The sequence below is a fragment of the Electrophorus electricus genome, chromosome 26 (genome assembly GCF_013358815.1).
Source record: "Electrophorus electricus isolate fEleEle1 chromosome 26, fEleEle1.pri, whole genome shotgun sequence".
NCBI lineage: Eukaryota > Metazoa > Chordata > Actinopteri > Gymnotiformes > Gymnotidae > Electrophorus > Electrophorus electricus.
The window spans coordinates 4,590,408-4,614,974 of NC_049560.1; the positions used below are offsets into that span (position 1 = coordinate 4,590,408).

General features: G+C 44.1%; 3 protein-coding genes across 3 annotated transcripts; 1 reads left to right on the top strand and 2 right to left on the bottom strand.

The window, feature by feature from the left end:
• Window positions 1-1,619: 1,619 nt before the first annotated feature.
• lmnb2 (lamin B2) lies at window positions 1,620-14,182 on the bottom strand. Its single transcript, XM_035523096.1, has 12 exons — window positions 13,733-14,182; window positions 11,822-11,958; window positions 10,865-11,021; window positions 10,658-10,783; window positions 10,200-10,370; window positions 9,615-9,740; window positions 9,111-9,331; window positions 6,145-6,376; window positions 5,798-5,905; window positions 5,578-5,697; window positions 4,467-4,565; window positions 1,620-4,231 (listed from the first exon to the last, which is right to left on the bottom strand). Exons 1-12 carry the CDS (start codon window positions 13,952-13,954, stop codon window positions 4,190-4,192), a joined length of 1,761 nt encoding a protein of 586 aa, XP_035378989.1. The 5' UTR covers window positions 13,955-14,182; the 3' UTR covers window positions 1,620-4,189.
• Window positions 14,183-14,619: 437 nt separating this feature from the next.
• On the top strand, window positions 14,620-16,464 carry rpl36 (ribosomal protein L36). Its single transcript, XM_027032343.2, has 4 exons — window positions 14,620-14,708; window positions 15,155-15,249; window positions 15,536-15,670; window positions 16,335-16,464. The coding sequence occupies exons 2-4, from the start codon at window positions 15,157-15,159 to the stop codon at window positions 16,422-16,424; spliced, it is 318 nt and encodes a 105-aa protein (XP_026888144.1). The 5' UTR covers window positions 14,620-14,708; window positions 15,155-15,156; the 3' UTR covers window positions 16,425-16,464.
• A 460-nt stretch (window positions 16,465-16,924) lies between these two features.
• On the bottom strand, window positions 16,925-24,543 carry lonp1 (lon peptidase 1, mitochondrial). The gene is made up of 18 exons (XM_035523095.1): window positions 23,777-24,543; window positions 23,073-23,161; window positions 22,866-22,985; window positions 22,438-22,696; window positions 22,282-22,343; window positions 21,720-21,849; window positions 21,539-21,622; window positions 20,937-21,157; window positions 20,511-20,649; window positions 20,247-20,425; window positions 20,069-20,156; window positions 19,827-19,949; window positions 19,606-19,722; window positions 19,167-19,307; window positions 18,728-18,893; window positions 18,076-18,296; window positions 17,646-17,810; window positions 16,925-17,417 (listed from the first exon to the last, which is right to left on the bottom strand). Exons 1-18 carry the CDS (start codon window positions 24,320-24,322, stop codon window positions 17,268-17,270), a joined length of 3,000 nt encoding a protein of 999 aa, XP_035378988.1. The 5' UTR covers window positions 24,323-24,543; the 3' UTR covers window positions 16,925-17,267.
• Window positions 24,544-24,567: the final 24 nt, after the last annotated feature.

The following is a 24,567-nucleotide window of genomic DNA, read 5'->3' on the forward strand; positions in this document are numbered from 1 at the left end:
ATAAATACCAAAAACAAAGAAAGATAAATAAATCAAGGAGTTGTTAATGGGCACGATGGTGATGAAAATAGCTTACACATTACTTTGAATATATTTTTTTAAACAATTTGCTTTAGGCTCTTTCCCAACAGTTTAAGTACAAAACAAACAAACAAAAATCAAATACACAAAGTTTATCACTGTATCCTAAAAGTAGACATGCAAATCATGCACAAAACAACTGGCATTTGTATGTCAACAACCACGCAGTGTGAAAGGTTAGACAGTGTGGGGCTGAAGCCGGAGACGGCTCCTTAACAGGCAGGTTGCATTGTGGGAAAAAGTGCCATAGTCGGGCCATTGATTTCTGTCTGCACACAGCAGATGAAAGCGAGCAGTGGGCGTTCTTTGTCAGTTGGTCAGTGGGCGCAAGCTGCCCATTTACAAGGACGTGACAAAAGCCAGACAATAAATGCACCCCAGTGAAATCCACCCGGCGACACGATCAGCGTGGAACGGTCTTACAATACCATAGCACATTTCTGGTAAAACAGATCGACTTAATGGTTATTTATTGAGACATTCACGAGAAACACAGCACATTTATGGTCATTATATTATATATATATATCCTAATGAAATAATTTCATTTATTTAGAGCGAGACTGAGGCTTTTGCACTTGAAATGTTACAAGTGCAAAAATGAATGTAACAAATAAAATGACTTTTTAAAAATAAGAAATGGATTTTTAAAAAGGCTAAAAAGAAATCACAGCTGTGCATATTTAAATCTGCAGTGAAAAGATGTTCCAAGGACAGAATCACATCCTATTCAACTTGTGAATCATATTTTAAGAAATGAACATTGGAAGCTGATGATAATGATGCCAAAAAAAAAAATGGGGGGGAGATACTCCAACAAAGATGATGCATTGAGTTAAATTGCGAGGGGAAAAACTGGTATCTGCCAGGTAAGGTGACAAGCCAAGGAATGGAAAGGTAGGCGTTACACATTTGAATGGCCTGAAAGGGCATATGTAATATGCGAAGCCTGAAACTGAACAGGACATCTATCAAAATGAGTGAGAAATCCAAAGGAAATGTGCGATGGATACGTGAGATAGAGAGAATGAAGGGTGGAGTGGAGGGACAGGGGAGATTACAAATGGCCCTGAGATCTGGTGGGTGGATGCCCAAACTGGGGTGTGGGGGAAGGAAAGCGCCACCAGCACTGAAAAAACATGAGATTATCATTAACAATCATACACAGCTCGCTATATAGATTTTGTTTCCAGAGACAAATAAGGATTTGACAAGGTACAACTGCTGTACTTGTTGGGACTTTTGACAGGCAGTGAAACTAGTGAGTCAGTGATGAAATCCAACTCCAACAGGAAACCAATTTTTTTTTTTATTGTACCACACAAGCCCACGGATGCAGTCATAAACTGTAAAGTGCTAGCCCCAGTCTGCTAACCAGTGAGGAATCCTGCACCCTACTGGTGACAGATCTATCTCCATAAACCAGTTTCCCTACCAGTCCCAACACTCACTCACTTGAACATACTCCAGGCAAAACTGTATTTACCTGTTCATCAAGAGTCTATATTTATCTGATCAGTACAATGAAAATACAAGACTTTCAATATGTAAAATGTTTATTGTATTATGCATACAAAAAATAAATGAAAGTAAAAATCAAACATTAAAAGTAATGAGACTTTTGGCATGCTCTCCACACTCTGCTGAAACCCTTAAAGTCCTCACATGACCGAGATTAAGATTTATCTGTAATTTTGAAAATTTTTTTAAAAAAAACTTCACATTTGATATACGGCTCAAATGCATCAGCCTTTGAATCACATCACTGCCTTGGTGACACTTCTATGCCATCCAAATAGCAATTTCTTTACAGTACACTGTTACTGTAATCTTTCTGCAATGCTTAACAGTGAATGTGCAAAGCACTCATGTGTCACAGTCATTATAAAACCTGAAAAAATATATAATTACCCACTTCTGGTCAGTGTTAAACTCTAAAATGAAGTTTCTATTCACAGATGTGGAGTGTGTGCTAAAAACAAAACAAAATAAAACCAAAAACACAACAACTCACAACTATACATGTTGCATCTTGGAATGGAAACTGTCTAAAGGCAAAATGTTTGAATTAGCTCTCTGCCTTAATGAAGTCTGAGCATTCCTACACTGCACTCAAATATCACCTTTATTATATAACCAGGTGCTAACAAACGTATAATTTTGCGAACCTTCAAAATAATAAAAATGTAAACCTGATTCCAATAGCCCCATAATTATGCAAATACAAAAATCACTATTCGTCAGTCTAAAACTCAATTTAGTGAAAAAGGCTATATCAGACATGTTTACCTGCTAATTTAACGTCTTTAATAATTCGTCCTACTTTCAAATGCACACGAGCCTCTCCTTCCCCGCTGCACTCCGTTGTGCTGCAGAGGGACGGAGGAAGAAAGTTAACTATCGCTAGACATCTTTAGAGAAGGTAAGTTTCCAAGTAGCGCTCGTCGTACGCTCAGCTAATCTCGGCCTCCGTCGTCACGGCGCGAACTGAGGGTTAGCCTTAGCACGTAGCCAGAGGCGAGGCTAGTGCAGAGGGCGTCTTATTAGCATTCTCCCTGACCTCGAACTAAAGCTGCAGAAAATGACTGCCTGCATGTCCTGTTGTCCTGTCCCATAGCCGCCCCCCCCCCCCCCAAACATTTTACAACAAATAATAGAACGGTAAGCTTTTACATGTCAAATTATTACAATAAACAGGGTGGAAAAGATTTTTGAAAGATTTTCAAAAATGTAGGCTGTGGGTTACGTTATGGAGCACAAAAATTCCACAATCAATTTGGCAGACGCTGCCAAAGAAATGAAGAAGATATTTCTTATGTACCACCAGGCTTGAAGTCAATAAACTTTGTCCAGTCATTTTGTCAGCACCATAAATGTCACTCCACCTTAGGTAGAAGGTGGCACATATCCATGCCCTCTACGTACATACTACTGTTAAAATGTCTGGTGCAGATGCCAAGATCAGCACTGTATCTGAACAAAAAACAAATACTAATTATGAACTCAGGTAAATTATGAACACTTGTGTGTTCAGCCTAGGCAAGCTCAACAAAAGATGAGGTAAAAGTAATAAAATGTTAACAAAGACTTGACTGCATTAGCATAGCTCCAGTCTGAGCTCTGACCTGGCCCCTTTGATCTCCACCTCATCAGCAATGTGGCCGGACCTGCTGCCAACGTGCACCTCAAACCTGACAGCACAAAGCCAGCTCATTTTGCATGATTTGAAATGGGGCTCTGGAGAAAGTGAACCAGATAAACAATTTAGGGTTTAGTTATGCAACTTCTAAGCAAGGGGCACTCTTGTTAGACAAGGGATATTCTAACAATGCCCAAAGTTGTTCAAAACATTTATGCATCATCACGTAGTGCACTTTCTGTGATTGATGATTCTTTTAATATAATGCTCAATATCACAGGGTGAGGGAACAACTGCTTTGCAGATCTGATGAATATGCTCAAATTTATGGACCACTGGTAATTTCTTTTCCACCCTGGTTATCCGGCTGGCAAAAGCATACAATGCATACAAGCTAAGCCCTGGCTGTCATTTCCAACCTACAGTAAATTATATAAAAGGTGTCAGGCTCCAAAGGGTCTGCAGAACATCCCAACCTGTTTCTTAGGTCTACCTGATCAACCACATGGTGACAAAAGCAACCACATGAGGATGAAAATCCTTAAAAGTCACTTGATTACACAACTTCAGAAGTTTTACAAATACGCAGACATTCTCTGATGTCACATTCTTAATAAAGTCCTATACTGTGCTACTGAGGTGGTGCATCCAGTCAGAAGCTATCCAACTTCCTATAGACAGCCAATGAAAATGTCAAGAGAAACATTTTTAAAGATAGGACTGAAGGAAAGAAAAGAATATGTTCATACATAGTTTATGATGATTACCTGGATTTAAAAAACAAAACATAGGGGAGGAGAAAAAAAAAAAAAAAGCCAAATATGAGGTCCGTTTAAAAAAATCCTGTTCCCGTGGCATACTGGCACAGGAGAGTGGAAGATATTTTTAGGAATTCATGATTGAATGTTACAAAAGTAGTGGCTCTGTAAGAGGACAATTGGGAGAAAAACAGTGTGAAGAACGGGAGCGTCACATCACGGCACACTCTCTGGAGCGGGTCTTCGGATCGCCCTGGAAGGAAAAAAGCCACATTGAAAGCCAGCAAGCTGCTCAGCTGAGAAGCTGCTCCACCAGGGAGAAAAAAAATTAATTAATACCACCATTCCCACCGCAGCAACAACATAACAGCTGTCTGGATATCTCTTTTTAATACAGGAAGATGGAAAACTGAGCTCACCGAACTACTCTACAGGGGAACGGAAGGATCATGTTTAAAAGATGGTCTATAAAAAGGCTGTTGACTTGCCTGCTGTTGGAACAGATCTTCATCCTCAAAGTCCCCTTCCTCATCTTCGCTGTTCTCCAGCTCTCCCACGCTTTTCGTGACGATTCTCTTTGCTACCTCCTACAGAGCCAGACGACACATTAATATGCGACATCCTGACCACCCTCATAAATAAACATATATGCAGCATATTTTCACTCTGAATTTAAACCTAAGGAATGCTGGCATAAGCATGCATGTCATCATTTTTACTATTTATAACCCCCAAAGACAAATTTCAATTAAAAAAAACCCAAAAAACAAAAAACCCACTTCAACTCAATTTAAATTGTGGTCCATATTTTCAATGTTCAATTTGCTGCCCAGTGTCATTGTTGACGCACCCCTGTGTTGTACTTAACACATTTGCATCTACTCGTTAGGTAATTATGGTGCTCTTTGTGAGATGAAATCAAGTGCCCGAAAATACAAAACTGCAGTGTAGAGCTGTACACTATTCTAAAACAAAAAGAAAAAAAGCAAACGATTTTGCATCACCCAGATGGTTTCACAAATTGATTCTACTTTCTGACTTGAGCTAATTAGCAAAGCCAGGTGGTTAGAACAAAAATACTTGGGAGGATTAAAACAAAACAAAGCAAAAAAAACAACAATCCCTCAAGTGAAACTATCCAGCTCTGGTCCAGTGGTTCTTTAGGAGTTGGACTGGAAAACAATCTAGGCAAAGAGCTCCTAAATTAGTCCACAGAGTCAATCCAGATTGAGTTTGGTCCCAGCTACACACACAGACAAACACACGAAGCAGATCAAGGGCTGCAGAGCTCCTGGATGTGGTGTGACAGGTCCTTAAAGAGAGCAAAAACCTGGTTTGGCTTGAGAAGCTCTGAAGAATTAGATTAGTGGTCACATACCCAATTTCAGAAGATTGCTGCAGAGTTCAATTACTGATTGTGTCCAACACCTGATCAAGGTGTTGATCAGGGCTTCAGAGAAAGGATCTATTTGCATAAACAGTCATGTTCGATGAGAACTGGAGTTCAACTCTGCAGGGAGGCAAGATGCATCTAGATACATCTTAGCATACTGAAAGCATATCCAGGGAAAGGGCTAGTTGGTGCAGGAGTGTGCATACCTCTCCGTCTGAATTGACCAGCAAGGTAAGGATTTCGTCTCCAGTGCCCCAACTGCTCTGGCTCTTCCATAGCAAATTGGAGGGGGGGCTGTGGGCCACACCTGCATCTGCAGTCCACACCTGAGCACAATGCCAAAACCAAACAGCAAAAACACCTGGCTCAGTACAAAGGACCAGCACCAGAACCAACCGCACTCGGCACAAAAACAAGGGCGCTTACCGTAACGGTCTGGCCTGCTTTGAGGATGAACTTTGGGCTGAACTTGTATGCAATTTCACCTCCCTCTCCCACTCTCCTCTTTAGCCTCCAGCTGCCCAGTGACTGGTCCTAAAATAAGAGCAAAAATAAAGATGTAGACAGCCTACAAAGCATGTTCTGCTTGGTCCAAATGATCACCAAATACACTGAGGTATTCAAACTCCATTTTTTATGTCTCGTCTTCACAATACCCCACAATTTCAATCCCTAAACCCCAACACAAAGCATCTGTTATGCAGCTCATTTAAAGTTTCTTTTTCTTGATCTAGTCTCGTTCCTGTAAACACCATGCTGAAGCTGTAGCCCACCTTGTCAGAGTTGTTCTTGAGAGTGACAGACTTGCCCTCCAGGTCGATCTCCTCAATGATGATGGCACCTGTGGCCTCTGCCTGCTGACTGATGTGAAGCTTGGGTGCGCCTGACGGCTCCTCTTCCACCTCCACGCGCTTCCGCTTGGAGCGGGTGGCGCGGACAGAGCTGCTGCTAGCAGAGCTCCGAGATACTGTCACCCGGGAGGAGGGGCTGGGTGAAAGCTTCAGCCTGGAAACACACACACCCAGACTCTCCTTAAACATCAGCTCAGTAATATGACACCAAGCACGTATGACAGGTTTTCAGCTGGAGCCACATGGGGGAGAAGTTATTTACTGAGCACAACTTCAGTTTGAAATGTTACAGAATGTTAATGTCAAACGGACTTCAGTATCAGTCATGACGGCAGTATTTCCCAGCTCCAGACAGCCAGTGTCTACTGGATCAGAATACTGGTCCTGAGATTTTTATGTGGAGAGCAGCACCCCCTATAGACAACATTTTAAAACACCACTGTAGTACTCATCCAGCCCCATACACAATTTTCATGCTGCAAGCCACATTTCATTGGTCTAATGACTGACAATGCTTGACTGGCCTGGGTCCATGAGCGGGGTAGTGATTAGGGTGGCTAAATGTCTCTCCTCTGCCATACAGCTGAGGTCTAAAGAAGTCGCCACCTTCACCGGCTCCCTACAGTCTTTGAGTAGTTCACACAAGCATAAAGAAAGGTGGTTTCATGTGCTCTTTAATCTTTGGAAAGACCCGTTACGTTCTTAGACATTACCTGTTGAATGCGTTTACACTCAGAAAAGTGAGGCCCGGACATGTTTAATTTTGTCTGAATTCACCAAGTCAATGTGGCATGCTCAGACGGCTGTAATAACGTAAACCACCGCCCCGTTGACTCACATGAAAGAACATTCTCGCCATTCTATTCTAGCCAGACCACCCAAAGCTATTAGAGGCATGAAACACTTTAGCCCATAACTTGGGCTCTTGGACCAAGTGTGGACAGACAAAAATGCACAAACAAAAAGCTCCAGGTAATGTTTAGGTAATGAAATCCACCCCTAGAACCAGGGTGTGTAATCCTGTTATCTAATGTCTAGCCAACTTATGCAGCCAAAAAAGGGACACAGGACCACGTGAATATAGGTGAACGTGCAGGCAATGCAATTAGGCAGACTAGCCCCCAACCCAAATCCAACACCTCATTTACGGCATCTCGTGCTTGTGAGGTTCTAATCAGATGCACTCAGCTGTTTCAGATCAACATTGACCCTGGTCTCCAGAGAAGCACAGATTCCTATAAGCAGGCTTTGAAGTAAGCCCTGCAGAAAGTGATGAAAGGAGCTTTAAACTGTACAATTGTTTGCCATTATTTTACTTCATTCCAGTACTACCCGAGTGGCTTCTGCAGCTTCGTCCATCTGCATCGCACTTTATAAACATTCCCATTCCTGAACTACACAGATCGTTCAGAGGATGCAGTGCTGGAGTTAAAGTGAAGGCTAAAAGAAGACGATTCAAGACGTTTGTCCCTTCCGTCATTATGGGAAACGTGAGATCGCTTGGAAAAAAAATGGACGAATTGAGCGTGCTGACTGGGACAGAGGGGATACAGAGAGCGCAGTGTGATCCATTTCTATGAGACATGGCTACATGCGGATATTCCGGACTCCTGTATCCGGCTTCCAGACAGTGTAATCCTGGACACATTACTGTGGAAGAGAGTCATGGCTGCCCGAACGCTGAGCTGCTAGCTTGCGTCCGTTCACGGGCGACATTGTTGTTGTTTACATTCCACCGGCAGCCAACACAGAAGTGGCATGTGACGTCATACTCTTGGCAATCGCGAACTTCAGGCACAGTATCCGAACTCTTTCGTTGTTATTCCTGGATATTTTACTCATGTTTCTCTCCAGCACACTACCAAGACTTCAGCAGTTTGTCAGTTGCGCTACCAGGGAAAACAGAGTGCTGGATCTTCTGTATGCAAATGTTAAAGCTGCATACAGTTCATTAGTTCTACCTCCATTTGGACAATCAGATCATAACCTGGTTCTTTTGTCACCCACATATTGGCCTGCTGTCTTAAGTCAACCAGTGACAAAGAAGTTGATAAGGAGGTGGTCACCAGAGGCAGAGGAGGCTCTGCAGGTTTGCTATGAGACTACAGATTAGGAGGTGCTGTATGAATCAGCTGGCAAGGACATTAACAGCATCACTGACTATATCAATTTTTGCACTGACTTCATTGTTCTTGTCAGGCAGGTATGTTGTTTCCTTAACAACAAGCCATGGGTCACCGAAGACCTGAAGGAACTTCTTAATAGGAAATAACAGGCTTTCAGACTTAAGGATAAGGAATTTTACCTGTTACTTACACTTTGCACAAGAGACTATATTTTTGCTCTTCTAAATCTTTTACATTTCTTGTTTTTATACATTGTGTGTGTAATAATATATATTTATTTAACCTTGAGCTACTGCAATATGTCAATTTCCCCTGGGATTAATAAAGTGATCGATCTATCTATCTAGTTGGTAGCTAGAGCAAAGGTTCTCCAAGTTGGTTCTCAGACCAGCTTGGGGATACATACATTTCATTCAGTCTCCTTCTCCTACACACACACACACACCTACACACACACACACACCTACACACACACACACACCTACACACACACACACACCTACACACACACACACCTACACACACACACACACACACACACACACACACACACACACACACACACACACACACACACACACACACACACACACACACACACACACACACACACACACACACACACACACACACGGCTGATCATCATCATCATCAGGCACAGTTGTGGAAACCAAACCAACACATGGTCCAGCTGGGGACCCTGGAGGAACACACATCTCCATCTGCACTGTTCAGCCTGCCGAGAGCCTCCCCCACTCTCACCTGTCCTCCTCGCCCTCCAGCAGCTTCCTGTAGGCGTGGATCTCCATGTCGAGGGCCAGCTTGACGTCCAGCAGCTCCTGGTATTCGTTGAGCTGCTGCTGCAGGTGGTCCCTCATCTCCGCCATTTCACGCTCCTTGCCGTCCATCTGTCTGCGGTGTTTATCGCGCTCGCTGTTCAGGAGGTCCTCCAACTCACGCACGCGCTCTTCTGCTGCTGCTGCCTGAAGAGGGCAGCACAGACAACATCACCGTGCTGCACTGCACAAAAAACCAGCGTGCACCTATAGGGGCCTACAAATTATGTTCCAGGGGCCATACGATCCATACGTCTTTGTTTATAAGACAGGATCACTCATCTCCAGTCCTACGGGGCCCGAGTGAAGCACAGTGAGGGATTTGGCTGCTAGGACACTCAACACACCTGTTTGAACTAGGGGGGAAATTTTTTTCCTCTCTCTTTTTTTTTTTTAAATAACCAAACGGTGGTGGTGGCGGCGGTCCCACCTGTTTCTGCAGAGCAGAGAGCTGATAGCTCAGACTCTCGATCCGAACACGAGACTCCTGCAGCTCCTCCCGTGCTGTGCTCACTGCCTTGTCATTGAGGTCAGAAGACACCTTGGCGTTATCCAGCTGCAGAGTCAGGCAGAAAGGACAAAATTCTTCATTTCAAACTTAAAGAAGCAATTTTTCCCAGTGAGTCTGCTTCACATTATAAAAGCAGCCATTATACTGACACCTAGTGGCCCAGCTGTATGAGCTTCTGTACTAAATCCAATTAAACATGGCAGGACCAGGATACGAGGGACCCACTCTATAGTTCATTTGGGGTCTACAAAGCATTCCTCATTTCATGTGAGCTGCACTTGATGTTTTTCCCTGTAATTACACTACAGTAGCACTGGAACAGCTCAGCACCCACAGGACTACATTAAATATTAAAACATGACAAAACAGATCACTTAAGAGAGTTGAATACTTGTGCAAGGCACTGTCTCTCTGTGTAGACATACATAATTTCACAGCATTCCTATAGCACAAATGGTTTGGATAGTGCAGGTAATAATTCAGTATAAAGCGGTACAACAGTACCTTGGCCTGGAAGGTCTGCTCCAGCTCCTCCTTGTACAGGCTGACCTGCTCCTCATGCTGCCTGCGGAGGTCTTGCAGGGCTTGGGTCAGTTTGGACTCGTACTCCAGCTTGGTTCCACTGTCTACCTCCACCATGCGTTTCTCATGACGCCTCCTGGTCTCACGCACCTCCTACAGGAACCCCACAAATAGGGAGCTGCTCAGACCCTTAGATCTTTGATAAGGGAAGGTGGAAGAGTCTGGACACAAACTCTTTAGTATTTGTAAACAAGAATGTTACATCATTTGCATCAAACTCTGGTGACAAGAAAATGAGTTTGCTACAACTTTGAGAGCCAGTAACGGTGTCTGATTAGTCTTTCACCTGGTGGAAATATGTGATGAGTTCAGAAATATTCAGATGCTCAGTCAACCATTTGTGATGCATCACATGGTGGTGATGAAGAAGGAGCCCCTACCTCATCAAACATACTCTTCCTGAACTGCAGCTCCTCCGACAGGCTCTGACAACGGTTCTCCAAATCCACTCGTGCCAGGGTCTCCGCCTCCAGCTGCTTCTTAGCCACCGCGTGAGCGTCCTCGGCCTGAAAGATGACAGCAAGTCGGTCAGGGTCTGTCTATTGCGTCTGCCGCTGAGGTGACAGAAGGGAACGGGGAAAGCTAACCTTAGCCAGCTGGGCCTTCAGGTCGCCCAGCTCTGCAGAGAGCGCTGCATTCTCACTGACAGCCGTGCTGAGCGCTGCTTCACTCTGGTTGTACTGAGACTCCAGCTCCTTAACACGGGCCTGAACAAACACCAGGTCTCCATCCTTCTTCTTAAAGCTTTAAAAAGAGGGATAAAGAGACATAAAAAATTGTGCAAGGCCAGTGGAAACAGCGTCTGTTATTGACGACAATAGGTATAATTATGACTAAATCATGCCAATGCTATACTCTTTGACCTATAAAAGCCTTTTACCACAGTTCTGCATAGAACCATATCACAGACTTCACCCGTGAAAATTATAAGACTTTGTTTGCCACATGAAATCAAAGCTACACAAATAAAATTATTAATTTCCTTCAATAACGCAACTACGGTAATTTCCCTTGTGGTACAAAGAAAATTATAGAAAAAAAGGCTAAAGCATATAGCCACAGACTTCCTGTTAATGTAGGTTAACTGGCAACAAAGATAAACAAAAGAAAAACATCTGAAGTTTGAAATGAATTGATATCTGAAAACCTAGGCACTGATTGTCTGTACGATCTCAGAAAGCAGATGGAACGGGTCTTAAAGCAAATCAAATTTATGGTAAACAGACGATCAGAAATCACATGCAGAATTGAAAGTATACTGGGTAAAGTCAGTAAAATGCACATCAAAACACCATAGCACCTATAAGTCTTATACTACTTTGATCATAACTCATACAGTGACTGATGTAAAATCATCCATGTCACAGTGCTTATTTACATTAAATTTACCCATCACGTACTTTTATCATCTGGACAAAAGTTATACCAGTATAATCCATTTCAGTGTATTTTTTAATCATATGGATCCTCTTGTCTATTTTAAGGGACCATTTTTTTCAAACATATTTAAGCAGTGCATATGATTTAAGTCCAATTCAACTTACTTTCTACTGAGCTCTTCTAGCTCAGCGTTAGCCTTGCCCAAGTCAATCTGAAGCTTCGCTCTATCACGTGACGTCTCGTCAAGGACACGCCTGGCATCGGCCAGCTCCGCCTCATACAGAGACTTAATCCCAGTCACCTGGTTGAGGAGGAACATGTAGACCACCAGTTAATGGAGTGTGGTGTGATTCAGAGCCTTACCCAAGTTTTTTTTCAAACAAAGGGGTGTGCAGCCTTGTGCAAAGTAATGCAATTCATGCTTAAGTAAATACATTTTTCATATATATAATGGGGCAGCTATTAAGCAGAAGGTTGCCAGTTCAAGCCCCACCACTACCAAGTTGCCACTGTTGGGCACCTGAGCAGGGGCCTTAACCTTCAATTGCTCAAATTAGGTTCAGTAAGAACTCCAGGTCGCTTTGGATAAAAGCATCAGCCAAAAAGCAGTAACTGTAAATTCATGTCATAAGTCATAGCAGATATTAAGATGATGAACTCCCCCCCCCCCCCCCCCCCCAAAAAAAAAACTGCAGTAAAGTATACAGTTTCTCGACGGAAGCAAAGTTTTGAACAGAGTTCCTTCATCAGCTGTGCAAGCAAAGTGCTTCAGAGAAAGCACAAAGTGAAACACTTTACTTGCACAGCTGATGAAGGACTTTGTTTTTGTCAAGAAAATGTACTTTACTGCAATTTTGAATCTCTCTACATCTCTTACTACGGTATACTGCAGTTAACCACCTAGAATCAACGTCATATACATACATACATATATATATATATATATACACATACATACACATATATACACATACATATATATATACACATACATATATATATACACACACATATACACACACACGTATATATATACACACACACGTATATATATACACACACACGTATATATATACACACACACACACACACACACATACATATATAAACACACACACACACAATGGCCCGTATTTATTAAGCGTCTATACAGCTGTATTCTAGGTCACGTAAGTGTCAAAACTACCCCAGAACGTTCACTCCGATAACGTTCATAAATGAGATAACGTCCGCCCACTCACTCAAACTTGGTTGAACTGCTGGTTCTATATTAATTACACAAGCAAATTTCTTGGAAACTGAAGATGGCCATTTAACGGTATGCTGTGACTCCACGTAACCGATTAACACCGATAACGCCTGTTAATTTTTATTTTATTTCAAATTTTAAGAGCGCTCAGCCACACCCGTTCACTTCAACGACGGCAGCTGCGGGCGTCTTTTCAGTTATGCGGCGTTAGTTAACGCTGGCTAATCTGTTTGTAAACATCAGAATAACAGAACCGTGTTGTATAAATACGTCGCCGACTGCAGATGTGCCCGATACACTTCTCCGATTTTTCATCAACATCAAACTGGAGCCGTACATCCGGTTATCACTTTCCTTATGGACTGACCTGAGTTTTAGCAATAAAAAATCTGCCGTGGGTTTAGGACCATCAGAACGCGTTCGAGCAACTTTCTTAGCCACTCATGTTCAAAAAGGTATTATATATTAATATAACCAGCGTTACCTTGAAGCTAACGAATCATTTTGACACACAGTAATAAATACATTTGCACAAGAGCCGGTCACATGTTGATTAAAAGAACCCTCTGTTCAAAAAACGTGGCTATGCTAATGCTATCATCCATCTACAGCGACATAAACTAGCAGCCCAGCTAACGTTAGCTAATATGCTGCTGGCTGGCTAGCTTAGCTTAGGCGAACCCTACAAATCAAACTTGCTGGGTAGGTAACTGGCTAACTTGCCGCCAATAGCATTGGAATTAGTTGGACTCTTAGTTAGCTAGTTAGCATAGCTATCTGCAGACATGCTAGCTCGCTAGTAAAAAAACGTTACATTCAAAATTACCTCTCTTGTTGTGACTTCCTCCTTTTCCGAGACTTTTACCATAAGCCTGTCATTTTCCAGCTCAAGGGCCCGCACACGGTCGATATACACGGCCAATCGATCATTCAAGTGTCGCAGCTCTTCTTTTTCTTGCAAGCGTGAGATCCGAGTCGGAGACAGCGGCGTGGAGGCGGCCGGCCGGCCGGACGCGGAGGCAGCGCGGCTAGGGGTTGCAGTCGCCATATCGAGTCTTCACGTCGGGCCAGCAACTTCTTATCTTAGTTACTCAACTTTTCCAGTATTTCGGCAACGAGTTTAAATCAAAGTAGCGAAAATCGGCTGGGTTCAAACCGAGCGCAACTCATGTACCCAATACTCGCTGAAGGTTTTTTTGTTTGTTTTTGAATGAAAACCTGGCGCGACGTTTGGTGCCCGCACGAAGCGTAAATGTCGAGCTCGCAGCTGGTTGGCTCCCAGTGAAAGAAGCGCAAACAAAATGGCTGCGGCTAACGTAAAAACGCGCCAAAAACGGCAGACCAAAGCGACGACGGGAGGTGTAGTCCGTCTACCCTGAACTCGTTCGCGCCAGTGTCATATTAAAATAAAATTTGGGGAGGTATCCACGTTCTAGCACTTGCTTTACTGATCAAATCAGTTAACTTAAATATGTTATACTTAAGACTTTTAGGCAAAGTGCGTTAGTTCTTAACTTCTTACTACACTAAAGCGCATATCACACGAAGCCTTCAGTAAAAATGCATACTATCCCGCAATATTATTATTATTGCCAAAAGCTAAATCTTTAAATAGTAGTTAAGATACGTTTTACGGTCAGGACAATAAATATTTGGTGGTAAACTGTTAGTATGTAAAATGTCTTGTTAAAAATAGACACTAGATGGCGCGCCATATAACTGAAGTAGGTTTCCAGCACGTTGAATCTTCTTCTTCTACCCCGTACCATTCCTTCCGGTTTGGACGCCATTAGAGAAAGCAGGTATGAGTTATTTGAGATGTACTATATTTCTAATCTTTAATATATCGCTGCCATCCCAACCCGAATAAATACACGTGTCCGTTCACCTATAAACACAAGCAATTTAGGGGGCAATTATTTTGTTATTTGCATTTGTTTTACCCAATTGACGCTTAATTGTACATGATTTCGCTCAAGCAACACGGGAGTTCATATGAATACAGTGGCTGCACAGTATTTGACGGTAAAACAACGGAATGTCGAATTTCCTCCGTCTACCTATCCGCAGTTTAAAAAAATTACAGGTCATATCGCAGTCCTGTTATGGCTGTATTATATATACAAACTGAAAAGTATGCGCCACAATCAGTATGTTTAGCAATACGCGACGTGTTGGTCGCCCGTTACGGAACGACCAGCTAGCAATGATTCTGTAACATTTGTTTCATCTGGTTTGTTCCCAGCAGAAATGGCTATTCGGTATCCCATGGCGGTTGGCCTTAATAAAGGCCACCCAGTGACCAAGAATGTGACCAAGCCCAGACACAGCCGCAGGAGAGGGGTAAGTGAGCGATGAGCAAAGACGTGTGTATGCCAAAACATGGTTATAACGTCTTGTATACGGTACTATACCCAGGGCCAGGCGTTAAGATGTAGTCCATTGCATGTATAGTGTCATAATTTAATCACACTGCCTACATTCAGCCTTTCTACATGCTTCTGTTGCGTAAAGACCACATGTAGGTTAAAGTTTCTAATGGGCTTTGCCTCACTGAGATGAGCTGTACCAGTGACACATGTCCAGTGTAAAGCACACTGGAGCTAATGAAGTCCGCTCTGTGCCCCAGCGTCTTACCAAACACAGCAAGTTTGTGCGGGACATGATCCGCGAGGTGTGCGGTTTCGCCCCCTATGAGAGGCGTGCGATGGAGCTGCTGAAGGTGTCCAAAGACAAGCGAGCCCTCAAGTTCATCAAGAAAAGGGTATGTTCTCTCACACCATGTGACTGGTTGGGGGTGAACTCTTGATTTGAAAGTTTACATAATGGTAATCCGATTTTACATAATATTGTCTGCCCCCCTGAGGGCTTTTAGACTCAAAACGGGTGTATTTGATTTCGTATTGCTTAGCATCGTGTGTTCTGGAGGCCAATATATAATGGGCAGAGTGTTTCAGCATGTGGTCCCCTGGCTTGGCCATTTTGTTCTAGATGGAATGGCTAGAAAATTATTATTACGGTCTTAAGTGTTCTGTATTTTATAGTTTGAGATCTGTTTACACGCCACCCTTTTGATGTACTTCAGATGGCATGATAGAGTGCCTGAGGCCAAAATCATTTTTTTGTCATGGAAATGTTGGTCTTTATAAGGTCTGGAGGCTAAACCCAGTTTACTTTTACTACTCTGTTGTATACATCTTGGTTAATTGGTGAAAGCTTCCTTTAACGGGAGTTGATTAATTCTAAGCAAAGAAAAATGAGACAGAATGAAAAATGAGAAGTCAGTTAAGTTCAGCTCAACCCACTTGTGGCTTTACAACAGTGGGCTACAGAGCATGTGTTTGGTGCATGCACAAAACTGTCTGTAGGAGTCCTGTTCCATTGACGGGTCATTGGATGAAGTATTAATCAGCTTCGTTTGTGTGCAGGTGGGAACTCACATCCGTGCAAAGAGAAAGAGGGAAGAGCTCAGCAACATCCTGGCTGCAATGAGAAAGGCTGCTGCCAAGAAGGAGTAACCTGGATCATTGGACAAATAAATTTGTGTTTCAAATTCCAGTTTTTCCTGTCACTTTATTGCAGTTTATTGAAGCTTTTTTTGTGTGCAATTGATGCATCAAGAAACACGGAGCCAATTGTTTTTTTTTTTTCAAATCTCAGCTGCTCTGGCTTGCTTTCTCTCATTTCCCTGGTGTCGTCGATATTTAACGAGCACAAAATGTTGCCGCTGTGAAGAAGCCTCAGCAGCCGAGGGCTTTAACGGATCAGGGCCGTGTGGAGCGTGCTGACCGAGCTCGGGTGATGCCACAAGGGCGTGCTCTGCTCACTACAGGCTGCTTCTCTAGCGCTGAAGTGAGGGTGTATAGGGGGCACTCGTGAAAACACGCCCGTCAGCCTTGCAACCCGACCGCGCGTGGGGACGGGATAACGCTCAGAGGTTAGTGTTTCATGTACTGCAGTCAAACTTGGCACCAAGATGCGTGGCGCAAGGGAGGTGAACTACCCAGGTGAGCATGTCCTTGTGGCCATTTAAAACGACCTCCATTGCTGGTTTTAAGAGGGCAGTGAGACAAGACATGAAACGTTTTTTTTGTTGCATCGTGGGTTTACCCTTCGTAAAAGGTGCTACACTACAGTCCCAGCTCTCGGTGCATGTTGGAGATCTACAGCCAAGACCTGTGTTCACCTCAGGTACCAGATTTTTTGTTTTTTGGGTTTTTTTTTTAGATTCCATAGCACAAAAACGGACACCCCAGTAACTGCTGGCCTAAAGGACTTGGGTGTCTGTGTGCTAGCGTTTTCTTGAAAACAATCCTCTGTAAATTTACAGATGATGAATGTAATAATGGGAATGATGCTCTTCATTGTCCTGGGAACACAGCTTTGAAAATCTCCTGGTAATGTTCAACAAAGTGCACCTCCAGGCCCTCCGTGATGTACTCTGCCAAGTCGGAGAAATCTTTCTTGTTTTCGGCGGGGAGGATAATGCAGTTGACACCAGCTCTCTTGGCCTGCGAAAAAAATAGATTAGACAAACACTGGAGGGATACATTTGTCTCAGCTTTGAATTCTACATAAGTGACAAATACTTTATTATATATCAATAGCAGACAGATGTTTTACAACACTAAATATTTTAAGCAAAGCCATTAAAGGATGTTGGAAGCAAGTTACACAAACTACCTCACACCCTAGATGCTATGAAAGTACCCTCCTACCACTGGAAAAAACAAACTCACAGCGATGGTCTTTTCCTTGATGCCGCCCACGGGCAGAATCTTGCCGGTCAGGGACACCTCTCCCGTCATGGCCACGTTCTGCCGCACGGGAATGTTTGTAGCCAAGGACAGTAGAGCTGTGACTATGGTACAGCCAGCGCTTGGTCCGTCTTTCGGGGTAGCGCCCTGAATAAAATCAGAATGTTCGTGGAAAAGCCACATGCAGTGGGCCAGATATAATGGGTGAATGACAGGTAAATAAAATTATTCCTGTCATCGTCAAGACACTTATATATCGTAAGATTTCATACAAATATGGAAACTTGCACAAACCAAAACGAGACGACATTAGCAATTTATTGCGCAGTTCGAGAAACAGTTCTAAGAATCTGGCTCCTTTAAAAGGAGTCAGAATGGAAATGCATTGGTCATGTTTTCAATCTGGCGTTACCTCGGGCACGTGCAGATGCAGGTGTGAGCTCACGAGGAAGTCGTTCTCCGGCTGATGCTTGATGAGGAAAGAGCGGGCAAATGTGTAGGCGATCTTCGCGCTCTCCTTCATCACGTCTCCCAGCTGGCCCGTGACCTCCAGGGAGCCCTCGGCTGGGCCGTCTTTCCCCACCGAGCTCCTCGGCCTCCTCAGGGACGTCTCGATGAACAGCGTCGAGCCACCTGAGGAGTACGGTGAGGAACCGTGAGGGATGGAGCACTCAAGGCCTGTTCTGCAGGCCAGCAGCTGAGGAACGGACGGGGAACTCGAGTTCTTCAACAAAACTACAGTATGTTCTTACATCACGCAAGTGACTTTCAGGAGTAATTAAAAACTACTGCTACTTACGATTAGTGTTAGAGGTGCAACTTTGTGCTCACTAAGATTTGCTACCTTACATTCCACGTGTTTGTAGGTAGTTTCCTCAATACAAGAACCACCTTCACTGTGTCTGCCATTAAATCATGTTACCTTGATATTTTGTTAGACATTTAATAAGGGATTATTAAATATCTGGAGACATACTTAATAAGGGATTAGACCTGCGTATGAGGGAACTAGCCCATTCGAGTCTGGTAAGCTTCTTAACTGGTGGATCCTTATATCTTCTTACCCATAGCTGTCCACGCAAGGCCCATCACCACCCCAGGTGGTGTGACATCATACATCCGGTCCACTGTAAAGAGAGGTTTGCCAACATAGTCCTGGAGGTTTTCAGCTGTTATGTTTACAGAAGTCTCCTCGCTGTTAACAATGCGGAATGCTGCTTTTCGGAACACCTGCCAGAATTTGAAGACAGCAAATGTAGAATATCAGGAGAAGAAAATGCATCTCAAAGAAATAAAGGCAAAAAGTCAGTCATATTTAATTATCTAAAGTTGCCTACCAAAGGTGTAAGACAATAGCCGAGATTACTCGAAATAAGTAATGCAGTTGTATACGTAAATGGATCATCACAAAACACAGAAATATTAGATTCACGATCCAAATTCATAATATTTTCTCTTATTCTCAAATCTTTTTGCAGTATGGGCCCACAGAACTGGACTGACCTTTTCCACCTGTTTCTGGAGGTTCCTGACCCCACTCTCTCTGCAGTATTGTCTGATGAGAACATTTAGGGCCTCAGAGGAGATGGTAGTCTTCTGCTCATCCAAACCACAAAGGGTTCGCAACTGGGGTACCAGGTACCTCTGCAGAGAAGGACATTACCAACCATTACTGACCAGGCCGGAGCAGATGTGGCATGGTATTAAAAATGTAGAACACAAAATAATTGCACTGTGTCCTTATTTCATGAACTGCAAGATGGAGTTTATATCATGAAACTGCACTGGAGACATAACTAACATGATTTTGCACCTGAACAGGCCAACAAACAAAATCAGAAGATGCCACTGATGAAAGAGCTACTATAGTTTTTTTATTTAAAAATATTATTTTTTTTTATCAAAAATAAGAGAGTATCTACAATACGAAGGGATTTGTTACCTCTGCAATGGCCAGCTTCTCCTGAGCTACATAACCCGACACATTAATCATTTCCATTCGGTCTCTCAAAGGTTCTGGAATGGTGTCAACAACGTTGGCAGTACAAATAAAGAGAACCTGGAGAAAACCCAGAGAACACCACAGTATAATTAAGCCAAAGGTCCACCTCAAACGAACGCAAATATAAGACTGGTGTACTGAAAATAACCAAGCCAGAATACCTTTGACAAGTCCACAGGCACGTCCAGGTAGTGGTCCAGAAAATTCGCGTTCTGTTCCGGATCTAAAAGTTCCAGGAGTGCGGACGACGGATCACCTTGGTAACCGCGGCCTATCTTGTCCACCTGTTGAAGTTATGGAAACAACTATTTTCACCAATTTGGTTTCATGTTATGAAGTGTAATATGAGCTCATAAAGAAGATGCAAAGTCGCAGCTGTGAGCCCTCGTCATCTGAAACCCACCTCGTCAATGAGAACCAGTGGGTTTTCCGTCTTCGTCTTCTTCAGACACTGAATAATTTTTCCAGGCATCGCTCCAACATAGGTCCTCCTACAGGGAACAAAACTCACATGAGGAGTCACCATAATTCGTAGAAGACAGCGAGCCCGCCACTCAACGACTTGGTCACACGCTAATCACCTGTGGCCCTTGATTTCGGCTACGTCCGTCATGCCGCCCACGCTAAAACGGAAGTACTCGCGGTTAAGTGCCCTGGCGATGGAACGGGCGATGGAGGTCTTCCCTACGCCGGGCGGCCCGTAGAAACACAGGATCTTCCCCTGCGTGCTTCCTCTCAGCTGGCTAACGGCTATAAACTCCTGCGGCGAGACAAGGACAGTTGAGCCAGGGCGGGTCCTTTGCGACTCCACGGACGGGAGCGCGTGTCATTAGCGACCGTCTTACGAGAATGCGCTTCTTCACGTCTTCCATCCCGTAATGATCCTCCTCCAGGACCTCTTTGGCTCGAGACAGCTCCAGGTTCTCCGCGCTGTTGGTGCCCCATGGCATGGACGTCAGCCAGTCCAAGTAGTTCCTCGTAACACTGGGGATTTACCATCACGAATAAAATGAAGAAAACACCCCCCAAAAAAGAAGAAGTTAAGACTGAACAACTAAATAATACCATCTTTAAATAAAACAAAACTGCCTTGTAGACCTCTGGAACTATTGTCACTAGAATTATAATCAAATAAAAGTATATGCAACAATAATACTATAACTGATAAAATAAAATAACATTTAGTAATAACTATCTAATAATTATTTGCTGAAAAAGAAGACATTTGAGGTTTGAAACTTTCAGACACTTAAGCTTTTTCGGACACTTACTTAAACTCCGACGAGTGGTTGTCCAGCAGGCCCAGTTTGTTGAGCTCCTCATTAATGACCTCCATGACGTGTTCGGGCACCGTGCGCTCCTTCAGCCTCTCGCGGAACTTCTCCTCGATGGCGTCCTTGTCCTCCTTCTCCAGCCCCAGCTCCTTCTTGATGATCTTCAACTGCTCCTGCAGTAGATACTTCCTGTGGGTTTGCTTGATCTTCTCCTCCACCTACGGAGACGGGACCCGTAACGTTAAATCAGTCAGACCACCCCACCGTGATCACTACTGCAGGAAACTACCACAACACGCTTTTCTTGGCAGATCGCGGGTACCCATCAACAGTACTTCTAGAGTTCTTGACCAACTACATGCTTTACTATATAGAATTTTTAGTAGAATGTAACTAAAAACATTAGACAATTTAAAACAAATTAAAGCATGGTGGTGCGACGTGTCAAGTCCAGTCTTTTAGCAAACTTCAGATAAACGAAACATTCCAGAACCCCCCGCTGTACAGAGTAATCCTCCTTATCCCTGTATGGAGTAATCCTAATACGGCTTGCTATGATCCTGTGAGCAGGCTGTGCGGTGTAATCCCACGTTACGCACCTCCCTGCCGAGGCGCTGCTGCAGTTTACTCAGTTCGAATTCCTTCTTCAGCAGGGAGAGGGCCTTGTACAGTCGCTTGGGTATCTGAAAGACCAACAGACCGGTCAAACACTGGGGGGGTGGGGCAAAGGACCGGTCAAACACGGGGGGGGGGGAGGCGTTCTGCGGCTTGGGAACTTACATTTGTTTCCTCCAAAACGTCCTGTAGCTCATGTGACTCTGCCCCAGTTAGAGCGGCCCCCATGTCACTCAGGTAGATGGGGTTGTCCACAACTCTCTGTCCAGCCTGCATCATTTGCAGAACGGATTCCCTGCAGACAGAAGTGATTTAACACACAATACCCATGCAAATACTGGTCTCCTATAGCAAAGGGTAGAAATATGATAGTCAGTATTATAATCAGCATTTGAATGTGCAGTCAACACCTGATTACATGTTTCAGTATTTAAACATTTGTCTTATTTAAAATGAAATGTGCTGGACTACAGAACAACAAAGTAATGTGTAATGAAGGCTGAAGGCAGCCACCATGCCTGGGACTCGAACCCAGGGTCAACAGGAGGTAAACGTGAGCTCTGCCCACCGTGTGTGTGTGTGTGTGTGTGTGTGTGTGTGTGTGTGTGTGTGTGTGTGTGTGTGTGTGTGTGTGTGTGTGTGTGTGTGTGTGTGTGTGTGTGTGTGTGTGTGTAAGTGTAAAATTGAGTATGGTGCTATTGCCAACAGGCTAATGGTCTAACATTACCTGTAGAGAGGGTTCAAAGCAATGATGTCACGGATGGTCTTAACAATCTCTGCAGTGAGGGCCTACATCAACACAAAGAGCGAGTCATAGCAAAGCTAAGCGGACAAACACAGCATATCAAACCAACGCGATACCTCCGCAGTGACCGGGCCATACCTTGACCTCCTCGGTCACCTGGAACTCCTCGTGTATAACGTTGTCGACCTCCACCATGAGAACTTCGCTGGCGGTGGGCAGAGGCACCGCCTCCACCGCAAGCTCCACCTCCTGCACCCTCTCCGTCATAGCGTTGGCCAGCGAGGCCGAGTCCTTGCGCGTACGCTTCATCTTCTGCCGCGGAGCCTTGCCGTGCTCTTCCTCGGATTCCGGAGCTGCCTCTTCGGCCTCTACGTCCATCTGCTTGGTAATCCGAATCCTAGATGAGAATGAAGGAATTAATTTATTTATTTCAGTTCTGCGCCTGTTTGTCACACCTTCTGGCCCTTAGGTGTCTCGGGAGTCGGTTCAAAGAACCTTTTCTGAGAACATCTCGAATAGGTTGTGTTTCTTTTACGAGTTGGATCTGTGCAAGTTGAAGCCGTCACCTTCTGTGCCCCATTACAATCATTCGGAGCTTGTCACCAAGGTCTTGCATCTCATGGATCTGAACAAACGTGCCCGTGTTGTAGATCGCATCCAGACTCTCCACCACATCCGACTCTTCGCTGAAAAAAGGGAGAGACAAAATGGGCATCTGTAAAACTCCACGTTAACCCCGTAACCTTCAATGCCCTTTAATCTCCCTGTCTTACTTGTCATCCTTCTTCAGAAAGACACCGGCGTAGGGCTGAGCCAGACGGACTTTTCTTCTCAGTAGATCCATAAGCTGTTTATTCTTTACCTGGAGAGAGTGTATGTAACTGTTCACGTATTCCCGAGTATTTACATACCGCATTACCAGCTCTGTTTGTTAGGATTATATAGCTGTGTGAATGGGTCCCCTCCCCCTGTTCCAATTGCTGAAAGAATATGGACATTTTCCCGCTATCATATAAAAAAGATTTTAATGGAAAGAAGAGAAATCCTTCAAATGCTATCTTTTTTAAAACTAATTGTATACCAACAAACATTGAGGGGAGAAGTTTTAATAGTTACATGAGGTTTAGAGAATGATGCAACACCCAGCAATCTATTATAACAATCTGTTATAACTTAAACCAGTATTCAAGTTACAACAGATTATAATACAAGTTATAACACATTCATTCTGAATGTACTGAAATAACACTAGTAATAAAATTAATTTATATTCAGCTCAAAGAACTTCAAAATCTACTCAAATAAAACAGTAAAACATCGTAGATAATGGCCATGACACCACTCAAATACACTACCACTACGTTCATGTGATATCCATTCACTTTCAGATCTAAAGGTCTGTTCGAGGCTTTATTGGCCGAACAACAAATTCTATATTATATGAAATTATATTAGTGCCGTTCCTCTGTGCAGCTACCTCGACGATCTTGATGAAACGTGGAAAAACGGGATTTCGGCTGACCGCGATAAGGGGCACGTTAGGAAACACTTCAGGCACCATCATCGGAGTCAAAGCCGTCATGTGCGGAGGGACGTACGCGCCTCCATCTCCACCTGTGCCTCCCGACTCCTCACCAGCGGAGCCGCCGCCTTCGGCCCCGTTCTCCTCCCCTGACCCACTCCCGCCGCTGCCCCTGCCGCCAAACACGTATCTCCTCTGCTCACAACCCATCAGCGACCCACACCCTAGACCTCCACCACCACCACCAACTCCTCCGGCGGAAAGCACGCCGGCGACCCTGGACCATGCGCGGAGCGCCGTTTCTGACGGCACAAACGTGACGTTGCCATAGCGGCCGCGGAATAACGACGCTCTCCGGAACGCGGCGTTCGGGCCGAGCGCCGCGCGCGCACCGGGCCCGTTCATTTCGGCTCCGAACGTCCTCGCGCAGTTTTTGCGGGCGACAGTGCCCTTTTTGTAAACTTGCTTGCACGCGCCCCACATCTTCACGCACGCAGCCATGTTGATCTCGAGGGTTCTACGGTCCCGTTTTCCAACTTCCGTCAGTGTTTTATTACGACACGTTTGTTTACCGAGCCCAGAAAAAAAAGAAACTGGAAAGGTAACTAGTTAACATATGTTAAAAAAATTGCTAACATGTTTCCGATGTTTTATGCAGCTTTATGCCAAATGAATACCAAAAATATTTAATTAAGCGACCCCACTGACATTGCACACGCGAGAACCGAACGGCGTTTCGGCGGTAG